General features: G+C 48.4%; 1 protein-coding gene across 4 annotated transcripts in view; it reads left to right on the top strand.

The window, feature by feature from the left end:
- Nucleotides 1-1,191: 1,191 nt before the first annotated feature.
- Nucleotides 1,192-16,153, top strand: part of REEP1 (receptor accessory protein 1) — a gene marked incomplete at both ends in the record, with an annotated part of 107,641 nt that continues 92,679 nt past the window's right edge. For all 4 annotated transcript variants that reach the window (XM_082851972.1, XM_082851971.1, XM_082851970.1 and 1 more), the window contains one exon: nucleotides 1,192-1,223. In XM_082851972.1, coding sequence (XP_082708098.1) covers nucleotides 1,192-1,223 — 32 coding nt within the window. The remainder of the gene's footprint in view (nucleotides 1,224-16,153) is intronic.

The raw sequence follows: 16,153 nt of genomic DNA, 5'->3' as shown, positions 1-16,153 counted from the left end.
GACACAGCATCAGCAAAGGAGGAGAGTGCTCTGAGAGGGCACCATGGAGGTGGTGAGGAAGGCAGCAACCAAGGCCAGGGGCAATGGACAAAAGTTTTTCAAGAGCACAAGGAAACAATGTACCAGGCAGCACTTATATAATAAGGGCCAGGATTAGGGTGTGGAGAGTGAGGCACTCTCCTCGGTGGCAAAATGTAAGGGAGTGCCACAACATGCAGCAATCAAGATAAATCACATTCGATGCAATATTTTAAAAAACACATTAAAAACGGGCATACGATGCACATTTTCCCTTTTGCTTAAGGCTCTAAAATGGCTCCGCAGGGCACCGGCACTAGGCAATTCCAGCTTCTAGCTTCCTCCCAGCCAGATCGTACCCCTGAGTCACTTTGATACAGAAATGCTGAGCAGCCATCTAGGAAGGGCTTTCCTTAGGCAATAAACTTTATCTGAGGCATGGAGTGAATGAACAGGGGAGAGGGAACAGCACTTCTCCAGGTCCAAAATTCCTGAAGTGAAAAGGGCTAGAGGGGTATCTGGGGCATGGTGGGGGCAATGAGTTTGCAGGCAGGGACAAGATCTTGTAGGGACTCTTTAGAATTTTAACTAGGGGAGACACAGGCCCAGATTTGTTTCTTATGCAGATAATGCCTTGTGGGGGACAACTGGAGGGGTCATATCTGGACACAGTGAAGTCCCTTATTAGGCTATCGCAGTATCCGTATCAGAGCGAGGGATGACTGTATCTGAATCAGAACAGGTGGAGACAGATTCCCAAGATCCAGGCCTCAGTTTCCCCACTGGAGCACAGATGGTGGGGCGGCCCCCGGGTCTCTGCCTTGCCTACTGGACCACCTCAGGGTCCCCTGTGAGCGGCGGGGGCACCGGGGCGCGCAGAGGAACCTCCCGAATTCAGCCTGGGGCCCGGGTCAAGCGGGGCGGGGCGGGCCCCGCTGGTGCCCGAACGGCTCGCCGCCCAATCGCCGCGGGCCCGCCGTACCCCGGGGGGCTGGGGCAGCCGCCGCCGCCGGAACGTGCCGCGGCTGCGCCGACGCGCCAGCGCCTGGCAGGGCGGCGGGCGCGTTCAGTCTGGCGGCGGCGGCCGTGCGCGGACAGACGTGCCCGGAGCGCCGCAGCCGCCAGCATCCGAGACGCGCCGCGCCGCCGGGCCGCGCCCGCCCGCCCCCCGCCATGGTGGCGTGGATCATCTCCAGGCTGGTGGTGTAAGTGGCCTTCTTCCCCGCGTCCCTTCCTTCCTTCCCCTCCTTCTCCGGCCCCCGGCCCCCGGGCTGCGCGTGCCCCTGCAGCGCCCGCCCCGGTCGTTCCGGCTATTAATACCCGGCGGCCGCTAAATTTAGCAGGTACAGTAGGTGCCGAGGTCGCGGGCGAGCGGGCGGCACAGAACGCGGCTGCTGCCCTGCGGGGCCCGGCCCGGGCGCGGGGGCCCGGCGGGCGGGGCCGCGAGGGCTGGGGGCGCACGGGGCTTCGCTGGGGTCCGCGTCGAGCCGCGCCCGGCCGCTTTGTTCCCCCGCTTGGTGGGCTTGGCCGAGACCCCGAGTGAGTGCGCCGCGGGGACACGTGTCCCTCTCCTTGGGAAGAAATGTTGGCCTGGGGTCGCCCGTTGCCGCGCCCCGCCGCCACGCTTTTGTCAGGTGAAAATGACAGAGCCCAGAAGAGCCTGGGGCGCTGCCTGGAGGGATCGGCGTGGAGAAGGGCGGAGAGCTGGAGGCAGGGCTCCTAAGGGGGTTGAAAAATACTCCTCCTTTTTAGGGTTCTCAAATGGACAGCGGCCTAGGCAAGTAGGACGGAGGAGGACAGACCCGAATCTTGGGGTAGCCGCCCCGCGTCCCCTTGTCTGATTCCTTGGGCGGGGCGTTTGAAGGAGAGAGAGAGACGGGCATCTCCGGGAATTCACGGGAAATTTCCAAGTGACAGACGGCCACACTGACGGTGGCGATGACACCTGCCAGGCCTTGTGGGAGAGCGCAGAGTCATCTGGGGTGAGGCCTTGTGTGAAGCCATTGCGGGTGGGCGCGGGGGCGTTTTGCTCTGTCAAGCCCCAGAGCCGAGTGGACCTTTGAAGAGCTCCTTCCCTCGTGGATTTGTTCTCCTTTGGAGGTAGACATGGCCATCTATTCCAGTCCCCCTCCTTTCCTAACCATCCTTGCCTGAGTCAGGACAGATTTGCCACCTGCTTGGGGAGCCGGGGTGAAATTGTTCTGGGGTGTGGGAGCCGGTGGTACCATTCCGGCTTTTTCTTTGTCTGAGGAAGAGGGGCTCCCGACTCTGGTTGATTGTGCGCCATCACTCCCCACGTTTGGGAACACCTCCCATCTCCTACCCTTCTTGCCTGATTTTCAAAGAAGCCGGTCAGGGTAGCCTTCTGAAGCCATTCTCAGCATTGTCTCCTGGCCACCATTATGAGCTTTCTTCCCAAGGCCAGTGTATGTCCCTCTCGGCCCCCAAGTCATTCATTCCTTGCTGGCCTCTCCACAGCTGTTGCCACCTGCTGGGGATTTGTGCTGTACCTAGAGGAAGCATGTTAAATGTTTGGAAGATTCCTGCGGGCAGAGGTGGCATGAATAACCCAGGGAAGTGGCTGGCACGGCTGGCCCCGCCTCATGCCTGATCAAGGCCTGTCTTGCCTTCCGGGTGGTATTTTTTTTTCTCCTGAAGTAGTGCCGTGATTGTCAGATTTGCAGGTGGCTTCTGGGGGGTGGGGGTGGGGGTGCCTCAGGGTGGGCCAGAGAGTTGAGTTGGCCAGGCTGGAGGACTCACTCCCTATAGGTCCTCCTGGGCTGGGGCTGGAACACTGAGCAGCCAGGGTTTCTGGTCTGGGGTCCATGTGACCGTCTTTAATTTTATTAGCACCCACCCCCTGTATACTAGACAACTAAGAGGGGTGAAGGGGAGAAACATATGTTTGGGTGGGGTCTCAGGGGCTAGCAGTTACTTTCTAAAACAACCACACTCCCCAGAAGTGAAGAATTGCATTTCAGAGAATTTAAATGACCGTGAGAACTGCCCCTCTGGTCAGCCCAGGACCCTGTGCTCCAAGGGAGAATTTGTGAGATTTGGGGTTGTTATTCCCACTGTCAACTCCAAAAGGTCAGAGATAGGACCTGTCCCTTCAGCCCCTAATTCTGTATAGAAACCCAACATGGATGTGTCAGTTGTGAGTTGTTAAAACCATTTTAATAAGCAGCACCTGTTTTGCGTAACTCATACCTGTTCACTATAGGAAAATTAGAAAATGTAGGTCCATAGATGGAAAATCATCTGCACTATTCCCTTACAGAGATAGCTGATGAAAAATTTGAGAAGTATATTCGTCAAGCTGTGTTTCCCTAGGCATATATGCACATATGTTTATATTTACCATGCAAGGAAATTATCGACTCAGCCCAAATTTCTACAAACCTCTTAGCAAAGAGTAGAAATGCCATGTTTGGAGTCAGAAAACCCTTGATTCAAATCCCAGTTCTGCCTCTTGCCAACAGATCCCAGTTCACAGCTCAGATCACAGGAGATCCTAGTTCGCAAGCCCTAGTTAATCTCACTTTACTGTTGCAAAGATTTCGATGATACGTGATTTCTAAATTGCCAAGTACCACAGAGGACATTCAGTCAATGAGTGTTCCCTCCCATCCTCCGAGAGAGGTTGTAAGAGCTCTGGAAGGGGCTTTCAGACATTATTCCTGCAGTTTTCCAACTGGCTTCCCTGAAGGCCACTCAGCCTGAGTGGGCGGGCTCTGGGTTCCCAGCCCTGATTCCTTTTCTTTGTTTTATATACTGGGGTTCTATATAAAATATAATTTGGAAACTACATGGGTTTTACTGCTAATAAAAACCACTGAGCCAGTCCTCCCCTCATCTGTAAAACTGCAGAGGAGTGTGCTTTGCCCAAGGACACGAGGTGAGCTGGTGAAGAACACAGGCTCTGGATTTGGGGGTCAGTGCCCTTTCCACCTCTGCCTGTCCTTGACCTAAACTGATCTCTTTCAAGCTTTCGAGACCTCTAGTATGGCATCCTATGATTTTGTCCACAGGTCCCTTTTCCTATAAGCAATCTTTTCATGGTTTCGTAAGCCTCTGTCCCATCAAAGAACATTTAAGGAAGACCTGTCACTGTGCTCTGAGGATGTGGGGGGAGCGTCTTCCTTCCAACCAGAGGCGTCAAGACAAGCTGATGGTGTCTGGGGACAGCCAGCTGTGATGGTGACTGTGTTGCCGTGGGCTGTGAGCGTTTTTAGGGCAATGGTGGTCGTTTTTTGCCCCCTCCCACCTCTTGCCCCCTCCCAAGGCTCTTTTTTGAACCACCTGGCACTTCAAGTGCACTCAGTTGGTTGTGTTGAGTGAGATCAGAGACCTTAGGATAAGCAGGGGAGCTGGTCATTGTCATCCCCTGGGGACAGAGGTTAGTGGGCATCGGGACAGGCTTGTGCCCACTGGGCAAAGCTGTTGGGATGGGAACCAATTTGAGATGCTGCTCTCTTGCCAGCTGTCTTCCTCCTAACTCCCTTGGCTTAGCTTGGGAAGAATTAAGGAAGAAATATTAGTGCAGTGGCAAGGCTGGCCTTGTTGAAACCTGGTTGATATCTGCATGGAACATGGGAGCTCATTTAGGACTGGTCTGCTCGCCTCCTTTAAAATACTTTGTTTTCTTTCCAAACAACTCAAGGCCTAGGTGTGGAAGCATTTCAAACTGTGCATTGAAGCGGGCATACAGAGGTCGCTCTGTGTCTTCTTGGGAGAATGCACTATCTTGAAGCATTTATTCCAAGGAGCAGGTTTTGCCTCATTGTCTCTGGACAGAATTTTGGCTGAGGCCCAGGATGTTGGCTAAATGGATCCAGAGCTTCCCACCACTTACTGGGTTAGTAGACCCAAACTCCAACTCACTGCATGGGGAAAAAGAGAGTCCTAATTCATAAGTAACCAATAGCTATGCCGGAAAATGTCATTTTCCCACATTGCACATCTTTAAAAAATGTTAGTTTTTGGAAGGTAGAGTCTGATGTTTAAAACAGTCTTGAGTTGATAGCTGAAGATCTAGCTAAGTCCTAGGACTGTCTCGAGCATGAAGTCTCTGTGCCCTGGGTCAGGGAGGGACATGTAGAGAAGCCTGGAAGGAATGTGGGCTGTCCTCAAGATGTTCCTCAACTGTTGCAACGCAAATGGAAAAAAAAGAAAAAAACATACACTCTTAAACAAAAACTTACCTTTCTTTGGGGCCTGCTTTCAAAAGGGGAATGCAGAAAAATGATCCTGTTAATGGAGGGTTCAGGTTAGTTGATGATTTCTTTCTTGGCACTGGGTGTGGTGCAGGGTAGGAGCTGGGTGACTGTTTCAGTTGAATTGTGAGAGGAAAGACGTTAGGTTCTAGTCCAAGTGCTGGTCTGACCCGCCTGCAGAATCCTAAGGGCAACTTGCACCTGCGCTGGGGCCCTGCTCCCGGTCTATGATACAATATTATTGGCCAGCATCATCTTGGAGGTCTTAATAATTCCAAGAGCCAGTGCTCCTCTGGGCCCCTTCCTTTCCCTCAAGTCCCCCAGCCAGCCTACATGCACTGTGTTTATTTATAAACAGGGGCCGTATCCTCAAGGAAGTGAAAAACATCAACCTAGATTTCGCTGCTGTTCTTCTGCCCTGATCTTTGTTTATTAATCCTGGCTGCCTGCTGGGAAGTAGCTTTTGTGCACTTCCTCCTGCTGTGTCTTATTTCAAGGGTAGCTGACAAGTGAGGGTCTCACCTGGTTATTAATGGCTCAGTTTTCCCCTTCCTTCTAAAGCGAGCTATCCTCTTTGTAGTGTGTATTGTCGGGGGGTTGGAAGAGCCCTGGGAAGAATGAGAGAAGGCGGGTCAGACCCTCAGTAGCCACCTAGTGAGGCTGCCATTTTGTGTTGTGTATGTGTGTCGTGTGTGTATATGTGTGTGTGTGTGTGTGTGTGTGTGTGTGTGTGTGTGTATTTTCCAAGGGATTTCAAGAGGCTTGGGGATGGGGTAGACTTGGCCGTGCAGTAGTCAGGGTATATGTTACCTTTGCAGTTTTATTGCCAACAATGAGCTGTGCACATGCCCAACCGGTTACCAGGATTCTTGGTGTCTGTGGGAATTTTTCCGAGAACCAACAGGAGGGGGTTTGCATTTGGGCCATGAGAATATTTTCCTCTCACTTCAGGGCCTTGGGAAGGCCCTGATGGATTGGAAGATGAATAGTTACATACATACGGGTTTGTTCTGAACCCTCAGATCTCATCCATCTTCACATAGAAGCACACTGTTTTCCCTCTGGGTTGTTTTAGTCACACCCAGGGCCTTTCCTTTGATTTTAGAGAAAAAGTAAATATAAAGGACCAAGTATCTGGCACACAGTAGGGGTGTCTGAAGGAATCTTGACAGTTAATCTGGTATTATAGGCCCTCAAGCATGGCATGTGTACCTAGACCAGGATGGCTAGTAGGTTTTATCTCTTTTAATTGATGGGAGGCTGCCTGGGACCTGTCTTGAGATGGGGTATGAAGCTGAGTTGGGCTCAGTGGGGAAGGAGACCCCTGAATTATTCGTGCAGGGATGATGGTAACGGGGGCACACATGTTGGCTCAGTATTTGCTCCCCCAGGACTTATTTGGTGGTCCAGTGTTTAAGACTCCGTGCTTCTGCTGCAGGGGGCGCTGGTTCAATCCCTGGTCGGGGAACTAAGATCCCACATACCGCATGGTGTGGCCAAAAAAAAAAAAAAAAATTATAAGTTTAAAGTATTTGCTCTCCCAAACTCAGCCTGTTCCTGATCACAGAAGGTCTGTCCCACTGTCAGAGTTTTAAGAAGCTTCCCTAAATTAGTAGACAGGAGGAGCATCCTTTAACTGAGTTAACATCCCCTCCTGACACCCTGCCCCCACCAGGCTTTGTCAGTCACCTGGCAGTTCTAGGCCATAGGTACCTCCTTGACGCCAGCACAGGGAGCTGTCCAGCCAGTGGCTCTCCAGTCTGCTCCTTTCCTCTTAGGGTGACCACACATATGCCACATTTTCCCTTTTTCCTTTGCCCTTCACCTGTCACAGCTCAGTTACATTCTACCTTGGCTGCTCTCATGTACTTGTGTATTCACATCCTTTCCATCTCCTTTAGGGATCTGTGGATGGTACTCTGGGCTTCCAAATGCATTTCCCATTCCCCTCTGGTCACATACCCCATCCTATCACCCTCCACTCAACCATGGAGGTGGGCAGGGACTCAGGCCCAGCGACACATTTCCTTGGGCACAGAGATTGGTCCAGAGGTGGGTCTGTGGCCCAAACGGAACCCCTAGATCCTTCCCCAGGGTGTCTTGATTTGAAGCTGGGAGAGGAGAGCCTTGCCTATGGGACCCAGAGCTGGAAAGATGTGAAGGTGGGGCTACTGGTGGCTGCCTGGCACATGGAGAAGGCATGGTGGCCAAAGGGGCGAAGTATGACAAAGCAGAGGTAAACAGAGATGAGATACAGGCACAGAGAGCCGGAAGCTGGCTTGATTCTGGTGACTCAGGCCCCGGTTCCTGCAGCTCCTCGTTTAAGGCCTTGATCTGCCCCATATCCTAGAATGAAGGCCTTGAATAGTGCTTGTGTTAATTAAGCATTTATTGTAGTGGTGAGGATGGACTGGGCTATGCTGCAGTAACAGCTCTCAAATCCCGGTGGCTGGAGACAGCACAGGTTGGTCTCTTGCTTTACGCTGCCTGTGCGCTGTGGGTTGGCAGAGGCAACCTGCTTACCGTCGTCACCAGAGGCTCAGGCTGACGGAGGCTCCTTTGTCTTAGGGCGCTATCATTGCAGCACAAGGCGCCAGGACTCACTGGAGTAGGGAAGGAAAGATGGAGAGTCGTGCACCAGCGCTTAAGGACCTCTAACCGGGAGTGACACGTGTCACTTCTGCTCACATATCATCAGCCCAAGACAATCATATAACCAAGCCTGAATTCAAGTGGGTGGAGAATTACAGTCTGACTAAACATCTGTGAACAGCCCCAGTGACCACCGTATATGTTGAATGAATGAATCCTAACCAGCTTTGCAAACCTATAAATGTCCTTTTTTGTTGAAGTTGGTGTAAGATGGTTTTTTTTTTTTCTTCTTGCAACTGGGACAGTCCTAACACACTCCTTTACCTCTTCATGTTAGAAAAATCTCTCACTCTCCTTTTCACCTCTTTTCTTTATCTTGTTTTTGAGTTTTAAAAGGAAGTCTTAATTTTGAGGAGAAATCAGCAATTGCAGAGGACATGCTATTCCATGGATAAAGACCTTGAAGGTGCCCTACTATTGTCATTACACTCTCCGTGTTGGCCTCCATCTACCTTCCTCCAGGAAACCTCCCTTGGGGCCCCTAACTGAAGAAAGAGTTCTGTTCCTGGGGCCCCAGTGTGGCATTGTCACTTTGTACCTTGTGACGTGGTGGTTTGTGCCTTTACCTCCCACATCTGTTTCTTAGTCTCCCTCTCCGCTCTTCATGGGTAGTAAGTGCCCAATGAGTATATGTTGGCTCATGAATGAGTCAGGACCTCTCTATTCAAAGAGTGGTCTGTGCACCAACCACATCAGCATCACCGGGAGCTAGTTAGGAATGCAGAATCCGGGGCCCCACCCAAGGCCTGGGGAATCTGCATTTTGACAAGACCCCCATGAAACTTGAGAAGCACTGAGTCAGGATTCAGAGTGTCATCATCTCCCCTGCGAAATGAACAGAAATGGACTTGCCTAATATTCCCACTATTGGCTGTAAATGGGAATTCAATCCCAAGTCATCCATTTGTGCTGGACTGTGGTTCATCCCTCTGATTCCGAGAGGTCCCAGCCCTGATTTGTATGAGTTCTGAATAGCCTAACTGGATTCCACCAACCCAGTGCTCAACTACGAACCTTTCACAAGTGGGCTGCCGAACCGTGATCTATGTAAAATTTAGTCTTGCTGCAACTGGGGTTTAAACCGCCAAGACAATGCCCGTCAGACAGGATATTGCGGTGAGCAGCTCGTGCTATTCAAGAGGGTGGGTTACAACCCACCGTGAGAAAGAAGCTGGAGAAACACAGTCGACTCACGCTGGGGACTCACGGTGGGTTTACAGGAACATGAAAGGACTTTTTCTCATGAGCACATGAGGCCAAGAACCACTGGTCCCTCGATGCCCCTCCTGAGGAAGTCACAGGACCCAGTGGGCTCTGTAAATGCTTCATGCCAGACACTGTGTGCTGCGGAATCCAGGCGTGTCAGTGAGTCCTCTCAGCCCTACCTTCAAACCCTCCCTGCCCAATCAACTCCCACCTCCACTGCCACCGCCCTGTTCCAACCCCAAATTATTGCTCTCCTGGACCATTTCAAAACTCTCCTAATTGCTTTCCCTGCTTCTACTCCCATCTCTCCAATGTCGACGTTGTTTAAAATGTAAGATAGGGGAATTCCCTGGTGGTCCAGTGGTTAGGACTCCGCGCTTTCACTGCTGTGGGCGCAGGTTCAGTCCCAGGTCGGGGAACTAAGATCCTGCAAGCTGCATGGCGCGTCCAAAAAAAAAAAAAATGTGAGATAGGTCTTACATAGAAAACAAACTTATGGTTACCAAAGGGGAAAGGGGGTGGGGGACAGATAAGTTAGGAGTTTGGGGCTAACATACAAACTACTAAATATAAAATAATAAACAATAAGGACCTACTGTGTAGCACAGGGGAACTATATTCAATATCCTGTAATAAACCATAATGGAAAAGAATATGAAAAAGAATAAATATATATATTTGTATAACTGAATCACTTTGCTGTACACCAGAAAGTAACACAACATTGTAAATCAACTATATTTCAATAAATTAATTAAATATAATAAAGGAAAAAAATTTTTTAAAAAAACCCATAAAGTAGGTCTTAGCTGTTTAAAAACTGTCTAAAAGGGCTTCCCTGGTGGCTCAGTGGTTGAGAGTCCACCTGCTGATGCAGGGGACACGGATTCGTGCCCCGGTCTGGGAGGATCCCACAGGCCACGGAGCGGCTGGGCCCGTGAGCCATGGCCGCTGAAGCCTACGCGTCAGGAGCCTGTGCTCTGCAACGGGAGAGGCCACAGCAGTGAGAGGCCTGCGTACCGCAAAACAAACAAACAAACAAAAACTGTCTAAAGAACTCCCGTCACACTAAGAATAAAATTCAGACTCCTTACCATTGTCAGCAAGACTCAGCAAGGCCTGGCCCCTGCCCACTGCCCTGACCTCACCTTGTACTGTTCCCCCCTCACTCGCTCAGTCCCATCATGCTCACTGTTCCTAGAAGGCGACAAGCTTATCCCACCCAGGGGCCTTTGCACTTGCTGTCTCCTCTGCCCTGAACACACTGCCCTGGATCATGCGTGGCCCTTTCCCTCTTTCCATTTAGGTCTCTGCTTACATGTCACCTATTCAGGAGAGGCCTCTTTTGACCACCTTCTCCAAGATACACCCCACCCACACCTCTGTGCTTTTGTCCCTCCCTGAAACTATGCTTCTAATTCTTTTGCTTGCTTGTTTCTGGTCTGTCTCTCCACTAGGATTTGTTCTCCATGACGTTTGAGACTTTTATCTTGTTCACAGCCGTTTTTCCCAGCAGTTCTAAGCTCATAGAACATGTTTAAAATGTATACAAATGATGACTTTGTATTCCCTCTGGGGTTAGAAGATCGTTTCTTAAACCTAGGTTTGTAGAACCTTGATTTGTGACCATGGCAAGTAACCTAATCTCTCTAAGCCTCAATTTTCTCATCTGTAAATTGAAAGATTTGATTTCTATTTCTGGCAGTATAGAAAACTATATAGTCTGAAACCCCTCCCTACTAAAACTGAATTGAACATTTTTCTAAAAATCTTGCATGAAATACAACAGCGATCCCCTAAAAGTATAGCAGAGCTTTTAAGTAAGTAAATTTGCCAGGAGACAAAACAGAGAGGGAATCATTTTGCAAGGCTGTAAACCAGTACTGTAGCAGCTGCACGACAGACTACCCTGAGATTTAGCTTAAAACAACAGACGTTTTGTTATCATCTCTCCTGGCTCTGTGGACAGGAAGTTGGACAGGACACTAAACACAAAACTCATTTCTGCTCCATGATGTCTGGGTCTCAACTGGGATGATGCAAATGGCAGTGGCAGACTGGCTGTCTCTTTCTTTTTTTAAAAAAAAGATTATTTATTTTTATTTATTTATTTTTGGCTGTGTTGGGTCTTCGTTGCTGCATGCGGGCTTTCTCTAGTTGCGGCGAGTGGGGGCTACTCTTCGTTGCAGTGCGTGGGCTTCTCATTGTGGTGGCTTCTCTTGTTGTGGAGCATGGGCTCTAGACGCACGGGCTTCAGTAGTTGTGGCATGTGGGCTCAGTAGTTGTGGCTCACAGGCTCTAGAGTGCAGGTTCAGTAGTTGTGGCGCATGGGCTTAGTTGCTCCACGGCATGTGGGATCTTCCCGGACCAGAGCTTGAACCTGTGTCCCCTGCATTAGCAGGCGGATTCTTAACCACTGCGCCACCAGGGAAGCCCTGGCTGTCTCTTTTTGTGTGTTTTAAGGCCTCTTCATCTGGTCTATCTATGTGATTTCTCCAGCATGGAGGCCTCAGGATAGTCAAGTTGCTTACATGGTAGCTCAGAACTGCAAGAATGCGTGTCTAAGAAGCATCGATAGAAACTGCAAGACTTTTTACGAGCTGGTCTCAGAAGTCCCAGGATGATACTTCTGCTGCATTCTATTGGCCAAACAAGTCACTTAAGGCCATACTAGATTTGAAGAGAGGGGGATTAGACTACCTCCCCATGAGTGGGGTAGCAAATAGTTCGCAGCCATCTTTAATATACCACACTGGAGGATTGGCCTAACTTGGTTTTAATATCTCAATAGAGAAAAGAGGGGCCTTGAGTCTGTGGGGTATTAAGTCAGAGCTGAACGTTGGCATAAAGTGCAGACTTGAAGGGCGATTCTGCAGCATAATCCTTAGTAAAAGCATAGACCCCCAAGCACTGAGAGATGACAGTGAAGCTTGTCTGTCTTGCCCAGGGTTCTTGGTGGAGGGAAAATCTCCCTTGGGAATTTGATACCATTTTTGGACCTGTCCTCATCTGGATTTGGGGTTTAACACATTCTGCACGGTCTGCGTACCCTTAGCTGAGAGATTAACATAAACATTGGTCTTGGGCCAGCGTTACTCCTGGGACATCTGACAGAAATTAATCCAGTCTCTCTAAGAGCTCTCAATACACATCATACAGAATTAGCCCCAAAGCACATGAATTCATACTCCAAAATTATGAACCCCGCTCCTAAGCAGGAGTTAACAAACACTACAAGGCAGGATTAGCCCTCCAGAAATAAATAAACAAATAGGTAAATAGCATACCTATATTAATTGTATATTATTTATATAAAGTAACTATTAATACTTGGAGACCTTAGAATAAATCTTTCTAAAATGAAAAAGTAAAGAACATACAAGAAAATAGCAGGTGTCGGGCTGGAGCAGGGAGAGGAATGGGCCCACGGGAAAAGAAGCAATTCTAAAAGTAAAAAATAAAGCATTAAAATTTAAAACCCGATGGATAGTTTGAAATGATGAGGGATTGAACACCAAGGGGGTGATGTTTTCCACCCCGCTTCTTGGAGCTAGAGGGGCTCTTAGTGATTTCAGGCTCTTGTTGACAGACAAGGAAGATGGGGCATGAGGGTTTAGTTTTAGGTCATTCATCAAGGTCAGTAACATGATCGGCTAGGCCAGGACTTGAGGCCAAGTCTCCAATTTCTGAAAGTGTTCTGATGTGGAAGAAAGAGGTTTGTTTTATGTGGTTAGAGGCTTGGACTAGGACTCGTGGGCGATTAGAAGACAAACTCCTGTCATGATAGAAGGAAGAGTGTTTTGGTAATTGGTGCTAAAGTGAGGCAATGAGCCCCTGGCTTCCAACCCTAAGACCTTCCAACTCTGAAACTCTAGGATTTTAATCTTTTCCCTTATTATAGTGGAGGAAGAGAGATACGAGTTGTTGGAAAGATTCTGTTTTTCAGTGGGTAGGCCTTCTATCCTTGTTCGAGAGTTATTGATTCATTGCTCATTGATTAACTGCTTATTTATTGACCATTTGCTTTGTGCCAAGCATACACTGGGCACCAGGGATAGAGAGATGAATGCATTCCAATTGCATCTTTGAGCAGTTTCTGAGTTCACATAGCCAGTCAGTGGGGAACTTGGACTTGGATTCCAGTGTCCTTCCTGCCGGGCCAGTGTTCTTTCCGTTGGGTGGTTATTTTGTGGGTGTGTGTGAACGACTTTTCTGGCTTTGGTTGGAAATTGTAGGGAGGAGCCCTTTCACAGGGGAAGTGGTACATCTGATGTGTGAAAGGAGATTAAACCACCGCTGTGTCTCTGCCTGGGAGACACTGTGGCAGCCAATGTTGAGAAAGAAGAGGAGGCAGAGGAGAGGATGTGCTGCGTGAATACAATCAGGGACAAAGAGACGGGTAAAGCTGAGCATCCTTATCCACTGTATTAGTCTACTATTGCTGCTGGAAGAGAGAACCACAGAGTTAGTGGCTTACAACAGAAATGTAGTCTCTTAACAGATCTGGAGGCCTGAAGTCTGAAATGAGTTTTGGGGGGCTGAAACCAAGGTGTTAGCAGAAGTGTTTCATTCTGGAAGCTCCGTGGAGAATCCATGTTTTGCTTTTGGAGTGTCTGATGGCTGTTGGCTTATGGCCGCATCTCTCCAGTCTGTGCTTCCATGGTCACATTGCCTTCTCTTCTGTCTTTATATCTTCCCCTACGTCTCTCTTAGAAGGACATTTGTGATTACATTTAGGGCCCACCTAGATAATCCAGGATAATCTTCCCATCTCAAAATCCTTAATTTTGAGACTCTGCAAAGTCTCTTTTGCTATATCAGGTAATATTCATAGAGTCTGGGGATTAGGACGTAGACATCTTTGGGGACCATTATTCAGCCCATTAAACCCATGGCTGTTGGCCCTGCTGCCACCAAGCTGAGGGGAGTTAAGAAGAGCCTAAAGAAAGAACACTCTGGGGGAATTCCCTGGCGGTCCAGTGGTTAGGACTCCTTGCTTTTTCACTGCCAAGGGTGCAGATTTGATCCAGTGCGGCAAAAAAAAACCCAAAAAAGAAAAAACACTCTAATGTTCTAACATCTTATTTTTGCTCCATTTCCAGACTCTCCTTGATTTGTAAAAATTAATTATTGTACCAGTAGAAAAGATTACAATGAAGTGGTTAGGGTATACAGTAATGGATAATAATACAATGAATACTCTTTTACTCACCAACCAGTTTAAGAAATAGAACATTACCTTCATTGTATCAAAATACCACTGTTTACAGACATTTGGGTTCCTTCTCATTTTTGGTTTTCTCTTGCTCTTGAAAAGAAAAGACTTCTGCAGTGAACATTCTGATATGTGATTCCTGGCGCACTGGTGCACAGATTTCCTTAGGAATCGAATGGCTGAGGCATCGGGTATATGCATCTTTCGCTTGACCAAATAACATAAGTTTCGTAGACGTGTGGGTCTGTTTCTGGGCTCTGTATTCTGTTCCGTTAATCAATTGGTCTGACCCTGCACCAGGACCACACTGTCTTAATTACCATAACTTTTATGAAGATTCTTGATATCTGGCCTGCCAAGTCCCCTTCACATTTTGTTCATCATAAATTGCTATCCAGCATCGTTTTTCTCCAGCAACATATACAATTTCGGTTGTACCATGTCTTTACCATCACTTGCTATTGTCACACTTTAGAAGTTTTGCCAGTCTGGTGGGTACAGAATGGAATCTCATTATAGTTTTAATTTGCATTTCCCTGAATACTAATGAGATTGAGCATCTTTTCATATGTTTATTGCCCATTCATGTTCTCTCTCCTGTGAAGAGCCTGTTCAAATCTTGCCAGTTTTTCTCTTGTCCTTATCTTACTGATTTGTACGAGTTCTTTAAATACTTTAGATGCTAATCCTCTGTCACTATGCATTACACATGTTTTCTCCCAGTCCCTGGTTTATTTTTTCATTTTCTTTATGGTGTGTTTTGATAAACAGAAGTTCTTGATATTAGTGCAATGGATTTATCAGTTTTTTTCCTTTATAGTTTATACTTTTTGTGTCCTAGGCAGACCTTACCTAATCATGAAAGTATTCTCAAATCATGAAGCTATTCTCCTATATTGCTCCTAGCTAGCAGTTTTATAGTTTTTTCATTCACATTTAATTTCTTAATCCTTTTTTTTTTTTTTTTTTTTGCGGTACGCGGGCCTCTCACTGTTGTGGCCTCTCCCGTTGCGGAGCACAGGCTCCGGACGTGCAGGCTCAGCGGCCATGGCTCACGGGCCCAGCCGCTCTGAGGCATGTGGGATCTTCCCGGACCAGGGCACGAACGCGTGTCCCCTGCATCGGCAGGCAGCCTCTCAACCACTGCGCCACCAGGGAAGCCCTATTTATTTTTTAAAAATAAATTTATTTATTTATTTTTGGCTGCATTAGGTCTTCGTTGCTGCGCATGGGCTTTCGCCAGTTGCAGAGAACGGGGGCTACTCTTCGTTGCGGTGCTCGGGCTTCTCATTGCGGTGGCTTCTCTTGTTGTGGAGCACGGGCTCTAGGTGCACGGGCATCGGTAGTTGTGGCACGCGGGCTCAGTAGTTGTGGCACATGGGCTTAGTTGCTCTCCGGCATGTGGGATCCTCCCGGACCGGGGCACGAACCCGTGTCCCCTGCATTGGCAGGCGGACTCTCAACCACTGCGCCACCAGGGAAGCCCTCTTAATCCATTTTGAGATGATTTTGGTATATGATGTGGAGTAGGACTCCAGAATTTTTTTTCCATAAGGAAAAGCAATAGCACCGTTTATTGTAAAGTATGTCCTTTCTCTTTACATCTGCAGTGTCCAGCCCTGTCATAAATTAAGTTTCCCTGGATGTGTAAGTCTATTCTGAGCTCTTTATTCTCTTCCATTGAACAGTTTTTCTGGCCCTGTACCAGTACCACTGTTTTAATTACCATCACCTTATGAAAATTCTTAGAATCTGGCCTGGCAAGTCCCCCCACCTTCAAAAGTGCCTTAGCCCTTTCTCTTCCATATACATGTTTAGAATTATCTAGAATTATATATTACAACAC

This window comes from Leucopleurus acutus, assembly GCF_964270905.1.
Source record: "Leucopleurus acutus genome assembly, chromosome: 12".
Classification (NCBI taxonomy): Eukaryota; Metazoa; Chordata; class Mammalia; order Artiodactyla; family Delphinidae; genus Leucopleurus; species Leucopleurus acutus.
The sequence above is the reverse complement of the archived record's forward strand: the minus strand, read 5'-3'. Positions and strand labels throughout refer to the sequence as shown.